The sequence below is a fragment of the Zeus faber genome, assembly GCF_960531495.2.
Source record: "Zeus faber genome assembly, chromosome: 6".
NCBI classification, from domain to species: domain Eukaryota; kingdom Metazoa; phylum Chordata; class Actinopteri; order Zeiformes; family Zeidae; genus Zeus; species Zeus faber.
Genome location: NC_137201.1, coordinates 34,021,072 through 34,042,619, shown reverse-complemented (window position 1 = coordinate 34,042,619; position 21,548 = coordinate 34,021,072). Strand labels below are relative to the sequence as shown.

At 43.5% G+C, this 21,548-nt stretch overlaps 1 protein-coding gene across 2 annotated transcripts in view; it reads right to left on the bottom strand.

Annotated features, from left to right (window-relative positions):
- tln2b (talin 2b) overlaps nt 1-21,548 on the bottom strand; it is a gene marked incomplete at its 5' end in the record, with an annotated part of 72,215 nt that overhangs the window by 24,901 nt on the left and 25,766 nt on the right. For both annotated transcript variants that reach the window (XM_080002561.1, XM_080002560.1), the window contains 11 exons: nt 895-1,034; nt 1,398-1,595; nt 2,555-2,674; nt 3,114-3,322; nt 5,054-5,156; nt 5,242-5,370; nt 5,454-5,588; nt 7,535-7,648; nt 7,733-7,846; nt 10,027-10,155; nt 10,567-10,733. In XM_080002561.1, coding sequence (XP_079858687.1) covers nt 895-1,034; nt 1,398-1,595; nt 2,555-2,674; nt 3,114-3,322; nt 5,054-5,156; nt 5,242-5,370; nt 5,454-5,588; nt 7,535-7,648; nt 7,733-7,846; nt 10,027-10,155; nt 10,567-10,733 — 1,558 coding nt within the window. The remainder of the gene's footprint in view (nt 1-894; nt 1,035-1,397; nt 1,596-2,554; nt 2,675-3,113; nt 3,323-5,053; nt 5,157-5,241; nt 5,371-5,453; nt 5,589-7,534; nt 7,649-7,732; nt 7,847-10,026; nt 10,156-10,566; nt 10,734-21,548) is intronic.

Below are 21,548 nucleotides of genomic sequence, written 5' to 3'. Positions count from 1 at the left end.
CCCCGCGGGGCAGCGCAGTCTGACTCGTATCCACCAGCGAGACATCCTTCCTCCATCACTGCCAGACGGACGGAGCAGGAGGAGAATACAGAGCGAGACAGTGTCCCTCTGTATGCGACAGACGACAGCAGCTCACCAGAAGTCTCATTTCTACAAAGAGTGGGAAATAACACGCAACAAGCACTGCCCCCGGGAGGTAAGCTCCGCCCTTCTGCAGAGATTTCTGTGTCTAACGAGAGTTCTACGACCAGAAGCCACTGGTACGGCACAACTGGCAGCTGGAGTTATTGGAACTGAGTTTAAAACTGTACTTGACATGTGTTGATCCGTTGGCTCCGCCCAAAGTCCCTCAAGGAGCTCTGAGACAGAGCCTTAACACCGCAGATTGGACGACGCCCGGTTCGATCTGCTCTTACATCGTCAACAACATCACCTTTCCCTCCAACCGTGTCATCTTTCCATCTCACTGGTTGGGCTTTAAACAGTGATCGCAGCGGCATGTTTCCCATAGCGGTCCTTCATGCCGGAAAGCACAGGTCTTTCAGGTCGAGGAGCCTCAGCAGGGAGGCGGTACACTGTGTGTGAGCCTTGCAGTGTCATGTCAAGATAAGATAAGGAAACACAGGCATGCAGCCTCTTTCCAGCAGACGCTGCAGGTTGGCCGAAGCTGTATAGTTCACAAGCTTCAAACAAACACACCTGCAGCGTCCATGTTTTCCAAAACAGAGGCAATGAAACACAACCAGCTCAAAAGTGGGGACTAACAACTGGAATCACCCATTTTCAGCTTCCAATGGAACGCAGCATTTCAACCTAGCTAACGGGCTGCACTGATCTGATTGGCTGTCCGGTCGTTGGCGTGTTGAAGGCCAGTCATACACGACCTGATCTCACCTCGCCGCCACAGCAAGAAGGTTCTTGGCGTTCGCTGCCCCCGGGTCCACGGAGAGGGACTTCGCCGCCAGGAGCAGCTTGCTGGACGCCATGGAGATGTTCTTCAGGTTCCCAATGACCTGGATCTGGTCGTCCTTGCTCTGCAAAAAAAAAAACCTTTGCATCTGTTTGGAGGATGGACGCAGCCTAATATTGTAAAAATGGTCATCATAGAAACAAAATGAAATGAAGTGAATGTGGAGGTCTGAGGCCGAAAACCAAATATTTCAAAGGAATTTTGTACAGTGAAAAAGACGCTTGGCTTAAAAGTGCCTGAAGGTGAAGCAGAAACCAAAAGATGCTGCATTTTGTCCAGGGGGTATGTGTCTTAAAAATCTTACAAGAGGGGGGAACACAGCCCCAAAAAAGGTTGAGAACCACGGCTTCAGACGGTTGGAACTCCATCAGTTCAGCGGAAGAGGCGAGAGAGAGGGTTTTGAGGAGGAGTTCAGCAGGAGTCCTACCTGGGTGTGGCCCGCCATCTCGACGCCGGCGTCCAGGAACTCGTCAAAGTCTTGGCTGAACTTCCCCGAGGCCACGGCCAGCTGGCTGCTGGTGCCGCGCGAGGAGTGGACCACCTCCCCCGCGGAGTGGTTCAGCTCGGCCGCCGTGTGGTTCAGCTCCGTCTGGGCCTCCTGGAAGGACTTGTTGCAGGGGGGAAGCTGCACAGGAAGGAGGCGACGGGTAGTGGAGGAGTGAAGAAGAGACACGGTCCTCGCATCGGGAACGTTAAACAAGCCGATTTTAAGGCCGTTTTTAATGAGGAACGTTCCCTGTTTAACAACTGATTTCCTACAACCTGCTTTCCAAATCATGTCAATCTTCATCATTAGAGCTCACCGCACCGAGGAGCCAGGAATCAGAAGAAAGCATCATTTTACCACTTAAACTAGATTTTTCCATTATCATAAAGTGAAAAACAGGATTATTGTTGCCCTATCCAGACTTTAGTGAACTCGTAATATTTTGTGGCCTCAATCAAACAAGCTGGGTTGATGCGAGGTCGTAACAAATACTATTGTTGAGAAAATTCATGCAAAAAAGAAATAAAGGAATCTCAGTCTCGGGATCTTTCAGAAGCTTTGAAATTCAAAGTTTTCTAGGGGCAGGATCCAGAAATTTAGGCTCAGAAATAAATTGATTCTCGGGGCGGCATCGGACTGAAAATTTTGCCCATCGAATCGGATTTGGCTGTCGAATACAAAGATTTGACTATCGCTTCCAAAACGAATGGCAGTTTTCCGAGCTCCCGTGAACGCAGCAATGCTTCCTGCTTTGGAGCACTTTCAACCGGAGAGCCCTGTTCGCGCCTTGTAATGTGACATCAGAGAACGAGTCCATGACTCCCCCTATTTATAATTACTCATTGAAATGTTATCCCTGTGTATTCTGTAAGCTTCTGTCTGTTTTATACTGTTATTGTAATGCACACAGACTGAAAAACCCCCCCAAAAAACGACCACTCGACTTGAAGAATCTCAGTCGACTGACAGGACTCCGACAGATGATTAGACGAGACTTTCATGGGGCAGGCCTGAGCGATTCCCTGTTTGGGTTTGTAAATACCTCCATATTTCTAAGGTCTGAGTGTCGGCAGGTATAGTGGGTCCACAGGACTCACCGTGTCCACCAGCAGCTTCTTGCTGGCCTCTCCGATCCCCCTCAGCGCCAGGTCCACGTCCTTCTGGCCCGGCAGGCAGTTCACACAGTTGTTCAGGGAGTGGGACACGGCCTTGGCCACCTGGAACACAGCACAGTGCTCTGTACGTCTGACAGATGATCCAAACAGTGCAATGCACAGTCCCACTCGTCCCACAGTCCCATTATTGGTCATTACAATCCCAAATCTAAATCAAAATCCTGGAGAGGCTGAGGGAATAGCAACACTGGAAGACAAAAGAGGGAATGTTTATGAGTAGCTGGAAGAGTTTCTGTTCTCTTCAATCCAAACACATTTAGCGGTTGGAAAAACCTTTTGGTGGTTTAGGTCCCGCGAATGGAGTTGTCAATATTCTCCTGATGTTTTGGGGAAAAACACGACGTGAACCTCGGCATTAAACCTTCTCCACGAAAACGAGGAGCTTCTTCAAGTCCATGTTGCCAAATCCAAAACAACACCCGTGGTGGAGCATACTCTTGATAAACTGCTATTCATTTTTTAAGATGGACTCCCTTAATACCTGCGCCAGCCTCTGCTGGCTCTCGGCGTCCCCGGGGTGCACCAGGGCCTGGTGGGCCTCGTGGATCAGCATGGCGGACCCCTCCATCACGTACTGCGCTGAGTCCAACATGGCGGCGGCCGCCTGCGGCTCCTTGGTGCTGGCAGCCACGCCGCGGGCCGCTTGGGCCAGAGTCTTCAGGGCCTGAGCCGTCTCCCGGGCCGCCACGCCTGGAGGGACACGGAGACGGATCGACAATCACCATAATCACGTCTTCGCTGATGATTAACTGTCTTAAATGAACTTATTTTTGTTCATTTTTTGCAAATATCACAGTACCCTTGTAACAGTGTAATAACAGTGTTATGTCATGTCATGAAGGACTCTCATCCCCCCGACAACGGACTGTTCCAGCTGCTGTGGTCGAGCAAGAGCCTCCACAGCCACACAGCGAGAACAGAGACTGAGACGGAGTTTCTACATCAAGACATAAGAACTGTCAACGTTGACCTCACCAGGGGTCCTCACTGCCTTCCTGTACTGTATGATGCATACTGTACTGCATACTGTATCACTGTTCTGGGTTACTGCATACTGTACTGCATACTGTATCACTGTTCTGGGATACTGCATACTGTACTGTGTACTGTATCACTGTTCTGGGATACTGCATACTGTACTGCATACTGTATCACTGTTCTGGGATACTGCATACTGTACTGCATACTGTAGAACTGTTCTGGGATACTGCATACTGTAGAACTGTTCTGGGATACTGCATACTGTGCTGTATTGCTGTTCTGTTCAGTGTTACTGTATTGCTGTGACGTACTGTTGTCTACTGTACTGTATATCTCTACACACACTACCTCACTTGATTCACATGCCACTTTAATGCACATCTGTATATACATAATAGCCTATCCAATATACATAGGTCTATTTCCTTTATTACTATTTTGTACCCCCACTCTGCATTACCTTTAAATTCTTATTTTATTTTATCCTATATTATTCGACTTACTAACTGCATTACCTTTTAGGAATCAGTTAGTTAGACAAGTAGAAATGAGGACGCTATTGTTTTCAGTCTAGAACATATTGTGCAAAATCACCGGGTGCATTGACATTTCACTGCATGTGTATGAAAGAATATAAATGTATGAAAGTATGTTTATGTATGGAAGTATGTATATGTATGTGACGGATAACCTCTTAAGTGTAACAACAGTATTATTACCCTTTAAGAGCTTATTACAGTGTAATAACAGTGTTATTAGCCTTCTAACAGTGTTGTAACAGATTTATGACACTTTTACAAATATTGGCTTAAAATTTGTAGGAAACAAGTGTTTGCGGAACCTCGTGATTTTACAAAAAGATTGTGATCTGCTTAAAAAACTGCGATGACTGAGTTCAAATCTGCCGCTCTCTACACCGCTTTGACATATTCATTATTTAAGACTCTAATATGCACTATTATACTATTATATTATTATTCTCTTCGCTGGCAGGGTAGGAGTTGCCGTTAGCTCATCGTTCAGAAAGCTGAGAGGGAAACGCAGCAAATTGCATCAAATCAGATTATCCAGCCCAGTGCAGCCGTTACTGATGGCACATTAAATCTAGAGAACAGAAGATTAATGAGCAGGAGGCTGCAGGACACACTGACGCTTGAAAATATAACTCCACACTGTCTGGCTCATCTTTCTACCGTCCCACCTTCTTTCAATCCAGCAGAACTGAAGACGACATAGCTATTATAATTTTATTTCCACTGCTTTACTATTATCTCATCATACCATAGATATAGCTATGAAATAGATACAGATGTATATTTTACCAGTATATTTACTTTCCCCTCAGGATCAATAAAGTGTGATCTAAAAAGAATAGGAAGCTGCGTGGCTCTGTAGTAAAGAACATATTCCATCTCCAGGTCGATTTTATTTGGGTCTCACCGGTGTAGTGCTCGTTTCCTTGTGCTGCACAGGTCAGCAGCTGAGCCATGGACGAGCCCACGGCCTTGGACGTGCTGCCCAGGTCCTGGGCGCATTTCTCCAGCTGCAACACAGCACAGATCGGTCCGTTCCAAGATGGCCGCTGGATGACGACGATAATGACTCTCACTCACTCTGCATGTACTGACCGTTTCCCCCGGAAGAGGCTTGAGCTGGCCGTCGATAACAGACATCCTGGCGTCTTGCAGTTCGCTCCGGAGCGTCTGGACGATCTTCAGAGCAGAGTCAATCTCCAGAGGCCCGCATGCCTCGTGCGCCTGCGGCAGACACACACATCTGGTGACTGGAGGGAAAACCAGGATTGAAGCAGGTCCTGGGGTCTCTCTCTGGGTGCGGGTACCTTCTGCGTGGCCGTGCGGAGCTCTGCCAGGCAGGTCGCCAGGTTTTTGGAGCTCTGTCCGAGCTGCATGGCCGCCGCCTGGTCCGCCACCGTGGGAACCGCTGACTTTGCTGAGGAGACCATCTTACTGCCGGGCTGAGAGGAGGACAGGAAGTCAGAGAGTATCAGTTTTATCATCATTATCATTAGAACAATCATATTGATTGATATTCAATTTCCCCAATCTGAATCAATACAAGCCTGCAAATTTTGTTTTATTCATAGAAGAAAACAACCTAAAGCCTTTCCTTTATTGTAGATTAAGTCCTTAACTCTGGGGTCCCAAACCACATCAGCTCTGTGAGACAGCCTGATATAAGTTCATATTATATTATTAAATCTGGCAAAAATCGGTTCAATCGTTTTAAAAACACAATGCATAATTAATCCATGCAATGCACAGCATTACAGGGAAAGGCTGACTGTTCAGAACGGTGGTTGCTTGATTCACGTTATGCCTTTAAACAGTATACTGTCACATCCATAATTATGATCGTTCCTGGATGCGGACACAAATTAAAGGGATGATTCCTCCAAAGTTTTTCCTGTGTTGCGAAAATGCCTTCTTTGACCAATTATAGTTTTCAGGGTTTTGTGAAACGCAGCACTGCTTAGGTTGTCTGTCTATGTGTAGCAGTCCACAGGGCCCAGATCGCTGGATGTGAATGACTCACGACAGACGGAGCTTGGACTTATATAACATCGGATGATGATGTCACAAAGCAGGCCACTCCTCAAACGAATCAAATCACGCCAACGTTCAACTTCCAGTAAAATTTCACAAATTTCTGCTCCAAACGTACATCAATATTGATCAAACTTGCACAACAAGATGTCTGAAAGGTCCCTGATCTAGCAAGACCTCAACCATGTCTGTGAGTACAAGACTAAAAATAAAAAAATCCCAGATATAGATCCCCAAATACATTAGGAGCCACTTGAAAAGGGCTGTCCCAGCCGGTTGACAGCTTAAAAGCAACCAGGTTCCAGCCAGTTTCCAGCCAACTACCAGGTGGCTCCCAATTGGCTGCCAACCGGCTGGAATTCCCCCTCCCTCTCATGTGTCCTGATAGGGCGTGTTAAATTTCAACTGTAAACGCTCCCATTCATTCAGTTGCAGTGTGTCACCATGAGATGGCGCTGACTTCACAAAAACACTATCACATTTCAGATTTTCACCCCTAACCCTAACCCATTACCTGAGATATTGTCCTTTGAACCCTGACCAGAGGTCATCTTTCAAAGTTCAATTGGTTTTTTTTGTCATATGAATATGTACAGATTTTTAATTTAAAAATGGAAGCTGTTTTTTATATTTTAAAGTTCAATAGCTTTGTAATGAGAGCACTCAAACTAGGTCTATGTAATTATAGTTTCAAGTTTATTGTCAAATATACCTGATAACAATGCAAGCATCATTACCAGTAATGGGATTCTTAGTCTCAGAGCCAACTCAACTTCACATAAAATACGTAAAATAAGGGCATAGTAATGATTAAATAAAACAGTATTTAAAAACAGAATTTAAAGAGTATTTTAACAGTCTTTAAAGATCAAATAAAAAAAATCGAAAATGGAATGGAGTAGTGTAGTACAAATAATATAAACGAATATTACTGGATATTTGATTTCCCCTCTACAGAGAGGAATTTTCAACTGTCAATGAAAAAGGGGTTGATTGCTCCATTGGAATATGGAGATTTTCGTCAGTACATCTGTGTTTACATATGTATGGGTTAGGTGTGGGGGCTTTCAGACCTGTTGGGTGACACAATGACCGGCCATTAAGTGCAAACAAAGAGATGGCCCAATGCTTTACCTGTGGTCTGCTTCGGTAGTCATCAGAAAAGGTATACTGCAGCCATTATGGACAAGTACTGTACCCTTGGATCAATTCACCAATGTGGAGTGTAAAATATTAAAAACAGGACAGTTGATTTTCCATTGATGCCCCTACCAAGGCAGTTTCAGTTTGACTTAAGTTTTGCCGAAAATCAGTTCCATTCTTGATTTCCAGTCTAAACAACGTGGAAATCACACACCTGCAGGAAGCTCTGGCTGGCCATGATGAGGGCGAGCTGGGCGCTGAGTTCATCGGGCTGCGCCTGGCTGCTCCTCATGCCCTGGACCAGCTGAGGGAGGCTGTCAGCCACAGCCTGGAAAAAAGCAAGAGGCAAAGAGGACATCAGAACACCAGAACCTCCTGCTGGGTTCCCCCGCTGCGATGGGCGCACTTGTACCTTGCAGCTGTGCACAAGTTGCTGGTGCGAGGCGGTGTTCTTGTTAGAGGCGGCTGCGTTCTGAGCAGCTGCGATGGTCTGCGTGGCTGCAGCTGCGGCTTGTTTGGCCGCGATCTGCTCCAGACAAGAGAGGAAGGAAACTGTTAAAGCTGAAAGAGTAAAGTTTAGACGAGAGACAAACTTGCCAAATGCTCTTTTTAAGTCAGACAAAATGTAATAAAAACCAACGATGAAACCAGCCCTGTCGAATACTGATGCCTATGAAAAAAGATAAACATCAAATAATGGAGGAAATTTGATATTTAGTTTTTTGTTTTGATAAATGAAAGAACCCAATCATATCACACATTTTCATCAAAATATTGAGGGAAATGGTAGAGGTAGAGTTAAGATGGTAGAGTGATAGAGGTAGAGTAGAGGGAGAGTAGAGGTTGTGAAGTTGAGTAGAGGTGAGTAATGAAAGGCAGAGTAGAGTAGAGGTAGAGTAGACTCCCTTGTCCATCGCTTCTTCCTTTTGCAGTAAATGTGTGTTTTCCAGGTCAGGGATTTCATGTCGGATATGGATTCAGTATCACCTGCTGAGCTGCTCGTCAGTATATTAACGTGGAAATAATCAACGGATTGAAATATGGATGAACAACATTCTGTCGCATTTGAACGACGCCCTCAAGAGACTGAGCTGCTGCAGGATTCCCCTGAGATACGGGTTCGATCGGTCTCATTTCATCACGCTCCAGTCGCTCCTCCATCTCCTGCTGCTTGAGGCTGGTGTGCGAGCGGCGCTGATCCGCTCTGGGAGCAGCAGAACACGGGTCAGCGCCGCGGACCGACACCAGCGCACATCTGCTCCCAGATCAGCTTGTTCTGGAAGATAATGGGATTTACATCCTGCCGGAGACCCATTTCCACAGATGAAGGAGGATTTACTTCAGCTTTCTGACTAATGCTGCACATTAGAACAGCCAAGTGCAGAAGAGCACCGATGGATTTTACAGGTATGTTACATCCAGTCAAAATGTGATGCTGATGCTCACGTATTGATTATTTTCGCGTCGATGATCAAATCCCTGGCAGGAAGGAAGAAGGGAGGGATGAGGGAGTCGGCTCTTCTCTAGGGCAGGGTTTCTGAAACTATGGGTCCCGACCACCGGGGGGGAGGTCGTCAAATGTTTTCCGGGGGTCGCAGGGTGATTGGACATTGAACTGAACATTGCACAAAAATAATGTTGTTTTCTTTTCATTAAATAATGTTTTACTACGTAAAAATAACTTTTCAGAAATAATTCTCTCAGTTAAATTATTCAGTAGATGCACAATAAAGAACTTTTCAGTTGGCAACATTTCCAGTCAGAGGCCGAGAGAAAGAGACGCACACCTGTGTGTGTGTGTGTGTGTGTGTGTGTGCGTGTGTGTGTGCGTGTGTGTGTGCGTGCGTGCGTGCGTGTGTGTGTGCGTGCGTGTGTGTGTGCACGTAGAGCTGCACGGAGCATCCCTGTAACCATAGCAACTCACTCTCGCACTCCGGTCCTCGAGTCGGACACTGCTGCGCTGACGCTCTGGGCATCGCTCATGGGAGTGAATGTCAGTGTGATAAAATGTGTATATTTCATTTTACAAGCTCCAACTGATCCAAACGCGGGACATTCCGTCTGGTTGCAGGACGATCGGTCCAAAGACTATTTTCAAGTGATACGGACAATGATTGGTGTGAAAAGTCACGTAACAGCTCATGAAATATAATTTCAATATAATGTAAATTTTATTCCAATTTCCAGGGCACAAATCAGCACAATGCAGCACAAATGGCAATAATTATTCAAATTCTAATCACATGCGGTGCCGACTCCATGGATGTTTCTACGTCTTCTGTACTTAACTACGCTGCTGTTGGATCGAAATATCGGCGAGCGGGAGTGACGGGGTCACGAGACTTTTTGACTTTTTTTTTAAGGGGTGGCCAACCAAAAAAGTTTGAGAACCCCTGCTGTGAAGAACTTATGAACCTACTATTTACCACTGATGGAAAATGTATGTTATGACTCGATTCTTTAATTTGTTGATAAAGACGTCCAGATGTTTTTATCAATCTGAGCCGTTTCCCTTTCAGGCCCGAAAAACTGCATTTTTAGGAGCAATTCTATCATCGAACGTGTTGCAGGTCTCTCTCCATCGGACATTCATCGGTTCGGTAATATCGCTGCTTTGAGTATTTTTTTTTTTTTTTAATGCTCGGTTCCAGTGGAGTTGAGGTTCGAACTCTGGGACCCCTGAGGACCCTGAAACGTTCCTCTGACCTCCAGCCGGTTCACCAGCTTCTTCTTGATGGCGTTCTGCGCCGCTGCGTTGGTGGCGACGCGCAGCCCCTCCGCCGCCTCACGGAGCCGCCGCTGCTGGTCCTCGTTCTCTGGGTACGCTGCTGCCCCCTGCAGGGCGGCAAACATGCACAGACACACACACAAAGACACACAATCACACCGATGCAGAGACACAAACACACGGTGCTGCACAGGCACACACAACATCATCTCTACAGTCAGGAGGACCGACTCTACCGGTCCCGCGTGGGACGGAACGGAGAATTTAACTCTTGTTTTCCCACAGTTGCCAAGGAAACCAGCGGTGGCAGGATCTCCATTTCCTCCTGATGACCGCAGCGACCCGGTGGCTAATGTGTCACGGATCAAAAACATCTAACGAGCTGGAAGCAGTTTATCTCCGTCAGAGCCTCGGACGCTGATTTGTCAATGCTGCCGCCGCCGCTCTGCAAGGGCAAGCCCAGATTTCTAACCCATCGTCCTCCGGCTTAGCACCGGAGTGGGGGCGTCCCGTCTCACCTTGGCGGCCTCCACCATCCTGGCCGTGGCGTCCGCCAGCAGCTTGGCGGCCGCCAGCAGCTTCTTGGAGTTGTCCACGTCCACCTCGGCCTCGGCGTCGGAGCGCATGGCATTCACCAGGTCAGAGGTCGCCTGGGCCAGCACGCGGGCCTGACGCACCATCTCCCCTGGAACGGGACACCACGTGCACCCATCAGAGCTGTGCAGGCATCTCAATGATGCAATGTGACAATGCACATCATGAATGTCACCAACAATGACATCACCACTCATAACAGTACGGTCCAATCAGAAGAGGCCTTTGGAATATCTGACATGAAATAGAATAGGAGGAACATGTCAGTAGAACCATGTCAGTAGAAACATGTCAGTAGAACCATGTCAGTAGAAACATGTCAGTAGAACCATGTCAGTAGAAACATGTCAGTAGAAACATGTCAGTAGAACCATGTCAGTAGAAACATGTCAGTAGAACCATGTCAGTAGAAACATGTCAGTAGAAACATGTCAGTAGAACCATGTCAGTAGAAACATGTCAGTAGAAACATGTCAGTAGAACCATGTCAGTAGAACCATGTCAGTAGAACCATGACAGTAGAAACATGTCAGTAGAACCATGTCAGTAGAAACATGTCAGTAGGAACATGTCAGTAGAAACATGTCAGTAGAACCATGTCAGTAGAACCATGTCAGTAGAAACATGTCAGTAGAAACATGTCAGTAGAAACATGTCAGTAGGAACATGTCAGTAGAACCATGTCAGTAGAAACATGTCAGTAGAACCATGTCAGTAGAAACATGTCAGTAGGAACATGTCAGTAGAACCATGTCAGTAGAAACATGTCAGTAGGAACATGTCAGTAGGAACATGTAAGTAGAAACATGTCAGTAGAACCATGTCAGTAGAAACATGTCAGTAGAACCATGTCAGTAGAAACATGTCAGTAGAAACATGTCAGTAGAACCATGTCAGTAGGAACATGTCAGTAGGAACATGTCAGTAGAAACATGTCAGTAGAACCATGTCAGAAAGAACTATGTCAGTAGAAACATGTCAGTAGAACCATGTCAGTAGAAACATGTCAGTAGAAACATGTCAGTAGAAACATGTCAGTAGAAACACGTCAGTAGAACCATGAAACACGTCAGTAGAACCATGTCAGAAGAAACACGTCAGTAGGAACATGTCAGTAGAACCATGTCAGTAGAAACACGTCAGTAGAAACACGTCAGTAGAACCACGTCAGTAGAAACATGTCAGTAGAAACATGTCAGTAGAACCATGTCAGTAGAAACATGTCAGTAGAACCATGTCAGTAGAACCATGTCAGTAGAAACATGTCAGTAGAAACATGTCAGTAGAAACATGTCAGTAGGAACATGTCAGTAGAACCATGTCAGTAGAAACATGTCAGTAGAACCATGTCAGTAGAACCATGTCAGTAGGAACATGTCAGTAGAACCATGTCAGTAGAAACATGTCAGTAGGAACATGTCAGTAGGAACATGTCAGTAGAAACATGTCAGTAGAACCATGTCAGTAGAAACATGTCAGTAGAAACATGTCAGTAGAAACATGTCAGTGGAACCATGTCAGTAGGAACATGTCAGTAGAAACATGTCAGTAGAACCATGTCAGTAGAAACATGTCAGTAGAAACATGTCAGTAGAAACATGTCAGTAGAACCATGTCAGTAGAAACATGTCAGTAGAATCATGTCAGTAGAAACATGTCAGTAGAACCATGTCAGTAGAAACATGTCAGTAGAACCATGTCAGTAGAAACATGTCAGTAGGAACATGTCAGTAGAACCATGTCAGTAGAAACATGTCAGTAGAACCATGTCAGTAGGAACATGTCAGTAGAACCATGTCAGTAGAAACATGTCAGTAGGAACATGTCAGTAGGAACATGTCAGTAGAAACATGTCAGTAGAACCATGTCAGTAGAAACATGTCAGTAGAACCATGTCAGTAGAAACATGTCAGTAGAAACATGTCAGTAGAAACATGTCAGTAGAACCATGTCAGTAGAAACATGTCAGTAGGAACATGTCAGTAGAAACATGTCAGTAGAACCATGTCAGTAGAAACATGTCAGTAAAAACATGTCAGTAGGAACATGTCAGTAGAAACATGTCAGTAGAAACATGTCAGTAGGAACATGTCAGTAGAACCATGTCAGTAGAAACATGTCAGTAGAACCATGTCAGTAGAAACATGTCAGTAGGAAGATGTCAGTAGAACCATGTCAGTAGAAACATGTCAGTAGGAACATGTCAGTAGGAACATGTCAGTAGAAACATGTCAGTAGAACCATGTCAGTAGAAACATGTCAGTAGAACCATGTCAGTAGAAACATGTCAGTAGAAACATGTCAGTAGAACCATGTCAGTAGGAACATGTCAGTAGGAACATGTCAGTAGAAACATGTCAGTAGAACCATGTCAGAAAGAACTATGTCAGTAGAAACATGTCAGTAGAAACATGTCAGGAGAACCATGTCAGTAGAAACATGTCAGTAGAAACATGTCAGTAGAAACATGTCAGTAGAAACACGTCAGTAGAACCATGTCAGTAGAAACATGTCAGTAGAAACATGTCAGTAGAACCATGTCAGTAGAAACATGTCAGTAGAAACATGTCAGTAGAACCATGTCAGTAGAACCATGTCAGTAGAACCATGACAGTAGAAACATGTCAGTAGAACCATGTCAGTAGAAACATGTCAGTAGGAACATGTCAGTAGAAACATGTCAGTAGAACCATGTCAGTAGAACCATGTCAGTAGAAACATGTCAGTAGAAACATGTCAGTAGAAACATGTCAGTAGGAACATGTCAGTAGAACCATGTCAGTAGAAACATGTCAGTAGAACCATGTCAGTAGAAACATGTCAGTAGGAACATGTCAGTAGAACCATGTCAGTAGAAACATGTCAGTAGGAACATGTCAGTAGGAACATGTAAGTAGAAACATGTCAGTAGAACCATGTCAGTAGAAACATGTCAGTAGAACCATGTCAGTAGAAACATGTCAGTAGAAACATGTCAGTAGAACCATGTCAGTAGAAACATGTCAGTAGGAACATGTCAGTAGGAACATGTCAGTAGAAACATGTCAGTAGAACCATGTCAGTAGAAACATGTCAGTAGAACCATGTCAGTAGAAACATGTCAGTAGAAACATGTCAGTAGAACCATGTCAGTAGGAACATGTCAGTAGGAACATGTCAGTAGAAACATGTCAGTAGAACCATGTCAGAAAGAACTATGTCAGTAGAAACATGTCAGTAGAAACATGTCAGTAGAACCATGTCAGTAGAAACATGTCAGTAGAAACATGTCAGTAGAAACATGTCAGTAGAAACACGTCAGTAGAACCATGAAACACGTCAGTAGAACCATGTCAGAAGAAACACGTCAGTAGGAACATGTCAGTAGAACCATGTCAGTAGAAACACGTCAGTAGAAACACGTCAGTAGAACCACGTCAGTAGAAACATGTCAGTAGAAACATGTCAGTAGAACCATGTCAGTAGAAACATGTCAGTAGAACCATGTCAGTAGAACCATGTCAGTAGAAACATGTCAGTAGAAACATGTCAGTAGAAACATGTCAGTAGGAACATGTCAGTAGAACCATGTCAGTAGAAACATGTCAGTAGAACCATGTCAGTAGAACCATGTCAGTAGGAACATGTCAGTAGAACCATGTCAGTAGAAACATGTCAGTAGGAACATGTCAGTAGAAACATGTCAGTAGAACCATGTCAGTAGAAACATGTCAGTAGAAACATGTCAGTAGAAACATGTCAGTAGAACCATGTCAGTAGGAACATGTCAGTAGAAACATGTCAGTAGAACCATGTCAGTAGAAACATGTCAGTAGAAACATGTCAGTAGAAACATGTCAGTAGAAACATGTCAGTAGAATCATGTCAGTAGAAACATGTCAGTAGAACCATGTCAGTAGAAACATGTCCGTAGAACCATGTCAGTAGAAACATGTCAGTAGGAACATGTCAGTAGAACCATGTCAGTAGAAACATGTCAGTAGAACCATGTCAGTAGGAACATGTCAGTAGAACCATGTCAGTAAAAACATGTCAGTAGGAACATGTCAGTAGGAACATGTCAGTAGAAACATGTCAGTAGAACCATGTCAGTAGAAACATGTCAGTAGAACCATGTCAGTAGAAACATGTCAGTAGAAACATGTCAGTAGAAACATGTCAGTAGAACCATGTCAGTAGAAACATGTCAGTAGGAACATGTCAGTAGAAACATGTCAGTAGAACCATGTCAGTAGAAACATGTCAGTAGAAACATGTCAGTAGGAACATGTCAGTAGAAACATGTCAGTAGAAACATGTCAGTAGGAACATGTCAGTAGAACCATGTCAGTAGAAACATGTCAGTAGAACCATGTCAGTAGAAACATGTCAGTAGGAACATGTCAGTAGAACCATGTCAGTAGAAACATGTCAGTAGGAACATGTCAGTAGGAACATGTCAGTAGAAACATGTCAGTAGAACCATGTCAGTAGAAACATGTCAGTAGAACCATGTCAGTAGAAACATGTCAGTAGAAACATGTCAGTAGAACCATGTCAGTAGGAACATGTCAGTAGGAACATGTCAGTAGAAACATGTCAGTAGAACCATGTCAGAAAGAACTATGTCAGTAGAAACATGTCAGTAGAAACATGTCAGTAGAACCATGTCAGTAGAACCATGTCAGTAGAAACATGTCAGTAGAAACATGTCAGTAGAAACACGTCAGTAGAACCATGAAACACGTCAGTAGAACCATGTCAGAAGAAACACGTCAGTAGGAACATGTCAGTAGAACCATGTCAGTAGAAACACGTCAGTAGAAACACGTCAGTAGAACCACGTCAGTAGAAACATGTCAGTAGAAACATGTCAGTAGAACCATGTCAGTAGAAACATGTCAGTAGAACCATGTCAGTAGAACCATGTCAGTAGAAACATGTCAGTAGAAACATGTCAGTAGAAACATGTCAGTAGGAACATGTCAGTAGAACCATGTCAGTAGAAACATGTCAGTAGAACCATGTCAGTAGAACCATGTCAGTAGGAACATGTCAGTAGAACCATGTCAGTAGAAACATGTCAGTAGGAACATGTCAGTAGGAACATGTCAGTAGAAACATGTCAGTAGAACCATGTCAGTAGAAACATGTCAGTAGAAACATGTCAGTAGAAACATGTCAGTAGAAACATGTCAGTAGGAACATGTCAGTAGAAACATGTCAGTAGAACCATGTCAGTAGAAACATGTCAGTAGAAACATGTCAGTAGAAACATGTCAGTAGAACCATGTCAGTAGAAACATGTCAGTAGAATCATGTCAGTAGAAACATGTCAGTAGAACCATGTCAGTAGAAACATGTCAGTAGAACCATGTCAGTAGAAACATGTCAGTAGGAACATGTCAGTAGAACCATGTCAGTAGAAACATGTCAGTAGAACCATGTCAGTAGGAACATGTCAGTAGAACCATGTCAGTAGAAACATGTCAGTAGGAACATGTCAGTAGGAACATGTCAGTAGAAACATGTCAGTAGAACCATGTCAGTAGAAACATGTCAGTAGAACCATGTCAGTAGAAACATGTCAGTAGAAACATGTCAGTAGAAACATGTCAGTAGAACCATGTCAGTAGAAACATGTCAGTAGGAACATGTCAGTAGAAACATGTCAGTAGAACCATGTCAGTAGAAACATGTCAGTAGAAACATGTCAGTAGGAACATGTCAGTAGAAACATGTCAGTAGAACCATGTCAGTAGAAACATGTCAGTAGGAACATGTCAGTAGAAACATGTCAGTAGAACCATGTCAGTAGAACCATGTCAGTAGAAACATGTCAGTAGAACCATGTCAGTAGAAACATGTCAGTAGAAACATGTCAGTAGGAACATGTCAGTAGAAACATGTCAGTAGAACCATGTCAGTAGAAACATGTCAGTAGAAACATGTCAGTAGAAACATGTCAGTAGGAACATGTCAGTAGAACCATGTCAGTAGAAACATGTCAGTAGAACCATGTCAGTAGAAACATGTCAGTAGGAACATGTCAGTAGAACCATGTCAGTAGAAACATGTCAGTAGAACCATGTCAGTAGGAACATGTCAGTAGAAACATGTCAGTAGAAACACGTCAGTAGGAACACGTCAGTAGGAACACGTCAGTAGGAACACGTCAGTAGAACCATGTCAGTAGAAACACGTCAGTAGAAACACGTCAGTAGAAACATGTCAGTAGGAACATGTGAGTAGAACCATGTCAGTAGAAACATGTCAGCAGGAACATGTCAGTTGAACCATGTCAGTAGAACCATGTCAGTAGAAACACGTCAGTAGGAACATGTCAGTAGAAACATGTCAGTAGGAACATGTCAGTAGGAACATGTCAGTAGAAACATGTCAGTAGAACCATGTCAGTAGAAACATGTCAGTAGAAACATGTCAGTAGAACCATGTCAGTGGAAACATGTCAGTAGAACCATGTCAGTAGGAACATGTCAGTAGAAACATGTCAGTAGAACCATGTCAGTAGAACCATGTCAGTAGAAACATATCAGTAGAAACACGACAGTAGAACCATGTCAGTAGAACCATGTCAGTAGAAACATGTCAGTAGAACAATGTCAGTAGAAACATGTCAGTAGAACCATGTCAGTAGAAACACGTCAGTAGAACCATGAAACACGTCAGTAGAACCATGTCAGTAGAACCACGTATGTAGAAACATGTCAGTAGAAACATGTCAGTAGAAACATGTCAGTAGAACCATGTCAGTAGGAACATGTCAGTAGAACCATGTCAGTAGAAACATGTCAGTAGAAACATGTCAATAGAAACATGTCAGAAGAAACACGTCAGTAGGAACATGTCAGTAGAACCATGTCAGTAGAAACACGTCAGTAGAAACACGTCAGTAGAACCACGTCAGTAGAAACACGTCAGTAGGAACATGTCAGTAGAAACATGTCAGTAGAACCATGTCAGTAGGAACATGTCAGTAGAAACATGTCAGTAGAACCATGTCAGTAGGACCATTTCAGTAGGAACATGTCAGTAGAAACATGTCAGTAGAAACATGTCAGTAGGAACATGTCAGTAGGAACATGTCAGTAGAACCATGTCAGTAGAAACATGTCAGTAGAACCATGTCAGTAGAGACATGTCAGTAGAACCATGTCAGTAGGAACATGTCAGTAGAAACATGTCAGTAGAACCATGTCAGTAGGACCATGTCAGTAGGAACATGTCAGTAGAAACATGTCAGTAGAACCATGTCAGTAGGAACATGTCAGTAGGAACATGTCAGTAGAAACACGTCAGTAGGAACACGTCAGTAGGAACATGTCAGTAGGAACATGTTAGTAGGAACACGTTAGTAGGAACATGTCAGTAGAACCATGTCAGTAGAAACATGTCAATAGAACCATTTCAGTAGAAACATGTCAATAGAACCATGTCAGTAGGAACATGTCAGTAGAAACATGTCAGTAGAAACAAGTCAGTTGAACCATGTCAGTAGAACCATGTCAGTAGAAACATGTCAGTAGAACCATGTCAGCAGGAACATGTCAGTAGAACCATGTCAGTAGAAACATGTCAGTAGGAACATGTCAGTAGGAACATGTCAGTAGAAACATGTCAGTAGAACCATGTCAGTAGAAACATGTCAGTAGAAACATGTCAGAAGGAACATGTCAGTAGAAACATGTCAGTAGAAACATGTCAGTAGAAACACGTCAGTAGAAACACGTCAGTAGAACCATGTCAGTAGAAACATGTCAGTAGGAACACGTCAGTAGAACCATGTCAGTAGAAACATGTCAGTAGAAACATGTCAGTAGAAACACGTCAGTAGAACCATGTCAGTAGAAACATGTCAGTAGAAACACATCAGTAGAACCATGTCAGTAGAACCATGTCAGTAGAAACATGTCAGTAGGAACATGTCAGTAGAAACATGTCAGTAGAACCATGTCAGTAGAAACATGTCAGTTGAACCATGTCAGTAGAACCATGTCAGTAGAAACACGTCAGTAGAAACATGTCAGTTGAACCATGTCAGTAGAACCATGTCAGAAAGAACAAGGCCGTAGAAACACGTCAGTAGAAACATGTCAGTAGAACCATGTCAGTAGAAACACGTCAGTAGAAACATGTCAGTAGAACCATGTCAGTAGAAACACGTCAGTAGAAACATGTCAGTAGAACCATGTCAGTAGAACCAATTCAGTAGGAACATGTCAGTAGAAACATGTCAGTAGAACCATGTCAGTAGGAACATGTCAGTAGAAACATGTCAGTAGAAACACGTCAGTAGAAACATGTCAGTAGAACCATGTCAGTAGAAACATGTCAGTAGAACCATGTCAGTAGGGACATGTCAGTAGAAACATGTCAGTAGAACCATGTCAGTAGAAACATGTCAGTAGAACCATGTCAGTAGGGACATGTCAGTAGAAACATGTCAGTAGAAACATGTCAGTAGAAACACGTCAGTAGAAACACGTCAGTAGGAACATGACAGTAGGAACATGTCAGTAGAACCATGTCAGTAGAAACACGTCAGTAAAAACACGTCAGTAGAACCATGTCAGTAGAAACATGTCAGTAGAAACACGTCAGTAAAAACACGTCAGTAGAACCATGTCAGTAGGAACATGTCAGTAGGTACATGTGAGTAGAACCATGTGAGTAGAAACATGTCAGTAGGAACATGTCAGTAGAACCATGTCAGTAGAAACATGTCAGTAGAAACATGTCAGTAGAACCATGTCAGTAGAAACATGTCAGTAGAACCATGTCAGTAGGAACATGTCAGTAGAAACATGTCAGTAGAAACACGTCAGTAGAACCATGTCAGTAGAACCATGTCAGTAGAAACATGTCAGTAGAACCATGTCAGTAGGAACATGTCAGTAGAAACATGTCAGTAGAAACATGTCAGTAGAAACACTTCAGTAGAAACACGTCAGTAGGAACACGTCAGTAGGAACACGTCAGTAGAACCATGTCAGTAGAAACATGTCAGTAGGTACATGTCAGTAGGTACATGTGAGTAGAACCATGTCAGTAGGAACATGTCAGTAGAACCATGTCAGTAGAAACATGTCAGTAGAACCATGTCAGTAGAAACATGTCAGTAGAACCATGTCAGTAGGAACATGTCAGTAGAAACATGTCAGTAGAACCATGTCAGTAGAACCATGTCAGTAGAAACATATCAGTAGAAACACGTCAGTAGAACCATGAGAGTAGAACCATGTCAGTAGAAACATGTCAGTAGAACCATGTCAGTAGAAACATGTCAGTAGAACCATGTCAGTAGGAACATGTCAGTAGAACCATGTCAGTAGAAACACGTCAGTAGGAACACGTCAGTAGAACCATGTCAGTAGAAACACGTCAGTAGAACCATGTCAGTAGAACCATGTCAGTAGAAACATATCAGTAGAAACACGTCAGTAGAACCATGTCAGTAGAGCCATGTCAGTAGAAACATGTCAGTAGAACCATGTCAGTAGAAACATGTCAGTAGAACCATGTCAGTAGGAACATGTCAGTAGTAACATGTCAGTAGAAACATGTCAGTAGAAACACGTCAGTAGGAACACGTCAGTAGGAACACGTCAGTAGAACCATGTCAGTAGAAACACGTCAGTAGAAACACGTCAGTAGAAACACGTCAGTAGAAACATGTCAGTAGGAACATGTGAGTAGAACCATGTCAGTAGAAACATGTCAGCAGGAACATGTCAGTTGAACCATGTCAGTAGAACCATGTCAGTAGAAACACGTCAGTAGAAACACATCAGTAGAACCACGTCAGTAGAAACATGTCAGTAGGAACATGTCAGTAGAAACATGTCAGTAGAACCATGTCAGTAGGAACATGTCAGTAGAACCATGTCAGTAGGAACATGTCAGTAGAACCATGTCAGTAGAAACATGTCAGTAGAACCATGTCAGTAGAAACATGTCAGTAGAAACATGTCAGTAGAACCATGTCAGTAGAAACATGTCAGTAGAACCATGTCAGTAGGAACATGTCAGTAGAAACATGTCAGTAGAAACATGTCAGTAGAAACACGTCAGTAGGAACACGTCAGTAGGAACACGTCAGTAGAACCATGTCAGTAGAAACACGTCAGTAGAAACACGTCAGTAGAAACATGTCAGTAGGAACATGTGAGTAGAACCATGTCAGTAGAAACATGTCAGCAGGAACATGTCAGTTGAACCATGTCAGTAGAACCATGTCAGTAGAAACACGTCAGTAGAACCATGAAACACGTCAGTAGAACCATGTCAGTAGAACCACGTCAGAAGAAACATGTCAGTAGAAACATGTCAGTAGAAACATGTCAGTAGAACCATGTCAGTAGGAACATGTCAGTAGAACCATGTCAGTAGAAACATGTCAGTAGAAACATGTCAATAGAAACATGTCAGAAGAAACACGTCAGTAGGAACATGTCAGTAGAACCATGTCAGTAGAAACACGTCAGTAGAAACACATCAGTAGAACCACGTCAGTAGAAACATGTCAGTAGTAACATGTCAGTAGAAACATGTCAGTAGAACCATGTCAGTAGGAACATGTCAGTAGAACCATGTCAGTAGGAACATGTCAGTAGAAACATGTCAGTAGAACCATGTCAGTAGGAACATGTCAGTAGAACCATGTCAGTAGAAACATGTCAGTAGAACCATGTCAGTAGGAACATGTCAGTAGAAACATGTCAGTAGAAACACGTCAGTCGGAACATGTCAGTAGAACCATATCAGTAGAAACACGTCAGTAGAAATACGTCAGTAGAACCATGTCAGTAGAAACATGTCAGTAGGAACATGTCAGTAGGAACATGTCAGTAGAAACATGTCAGTAGAAACATGTCAGTAGGAACATGTCAGTAGAACCATGTCAGAA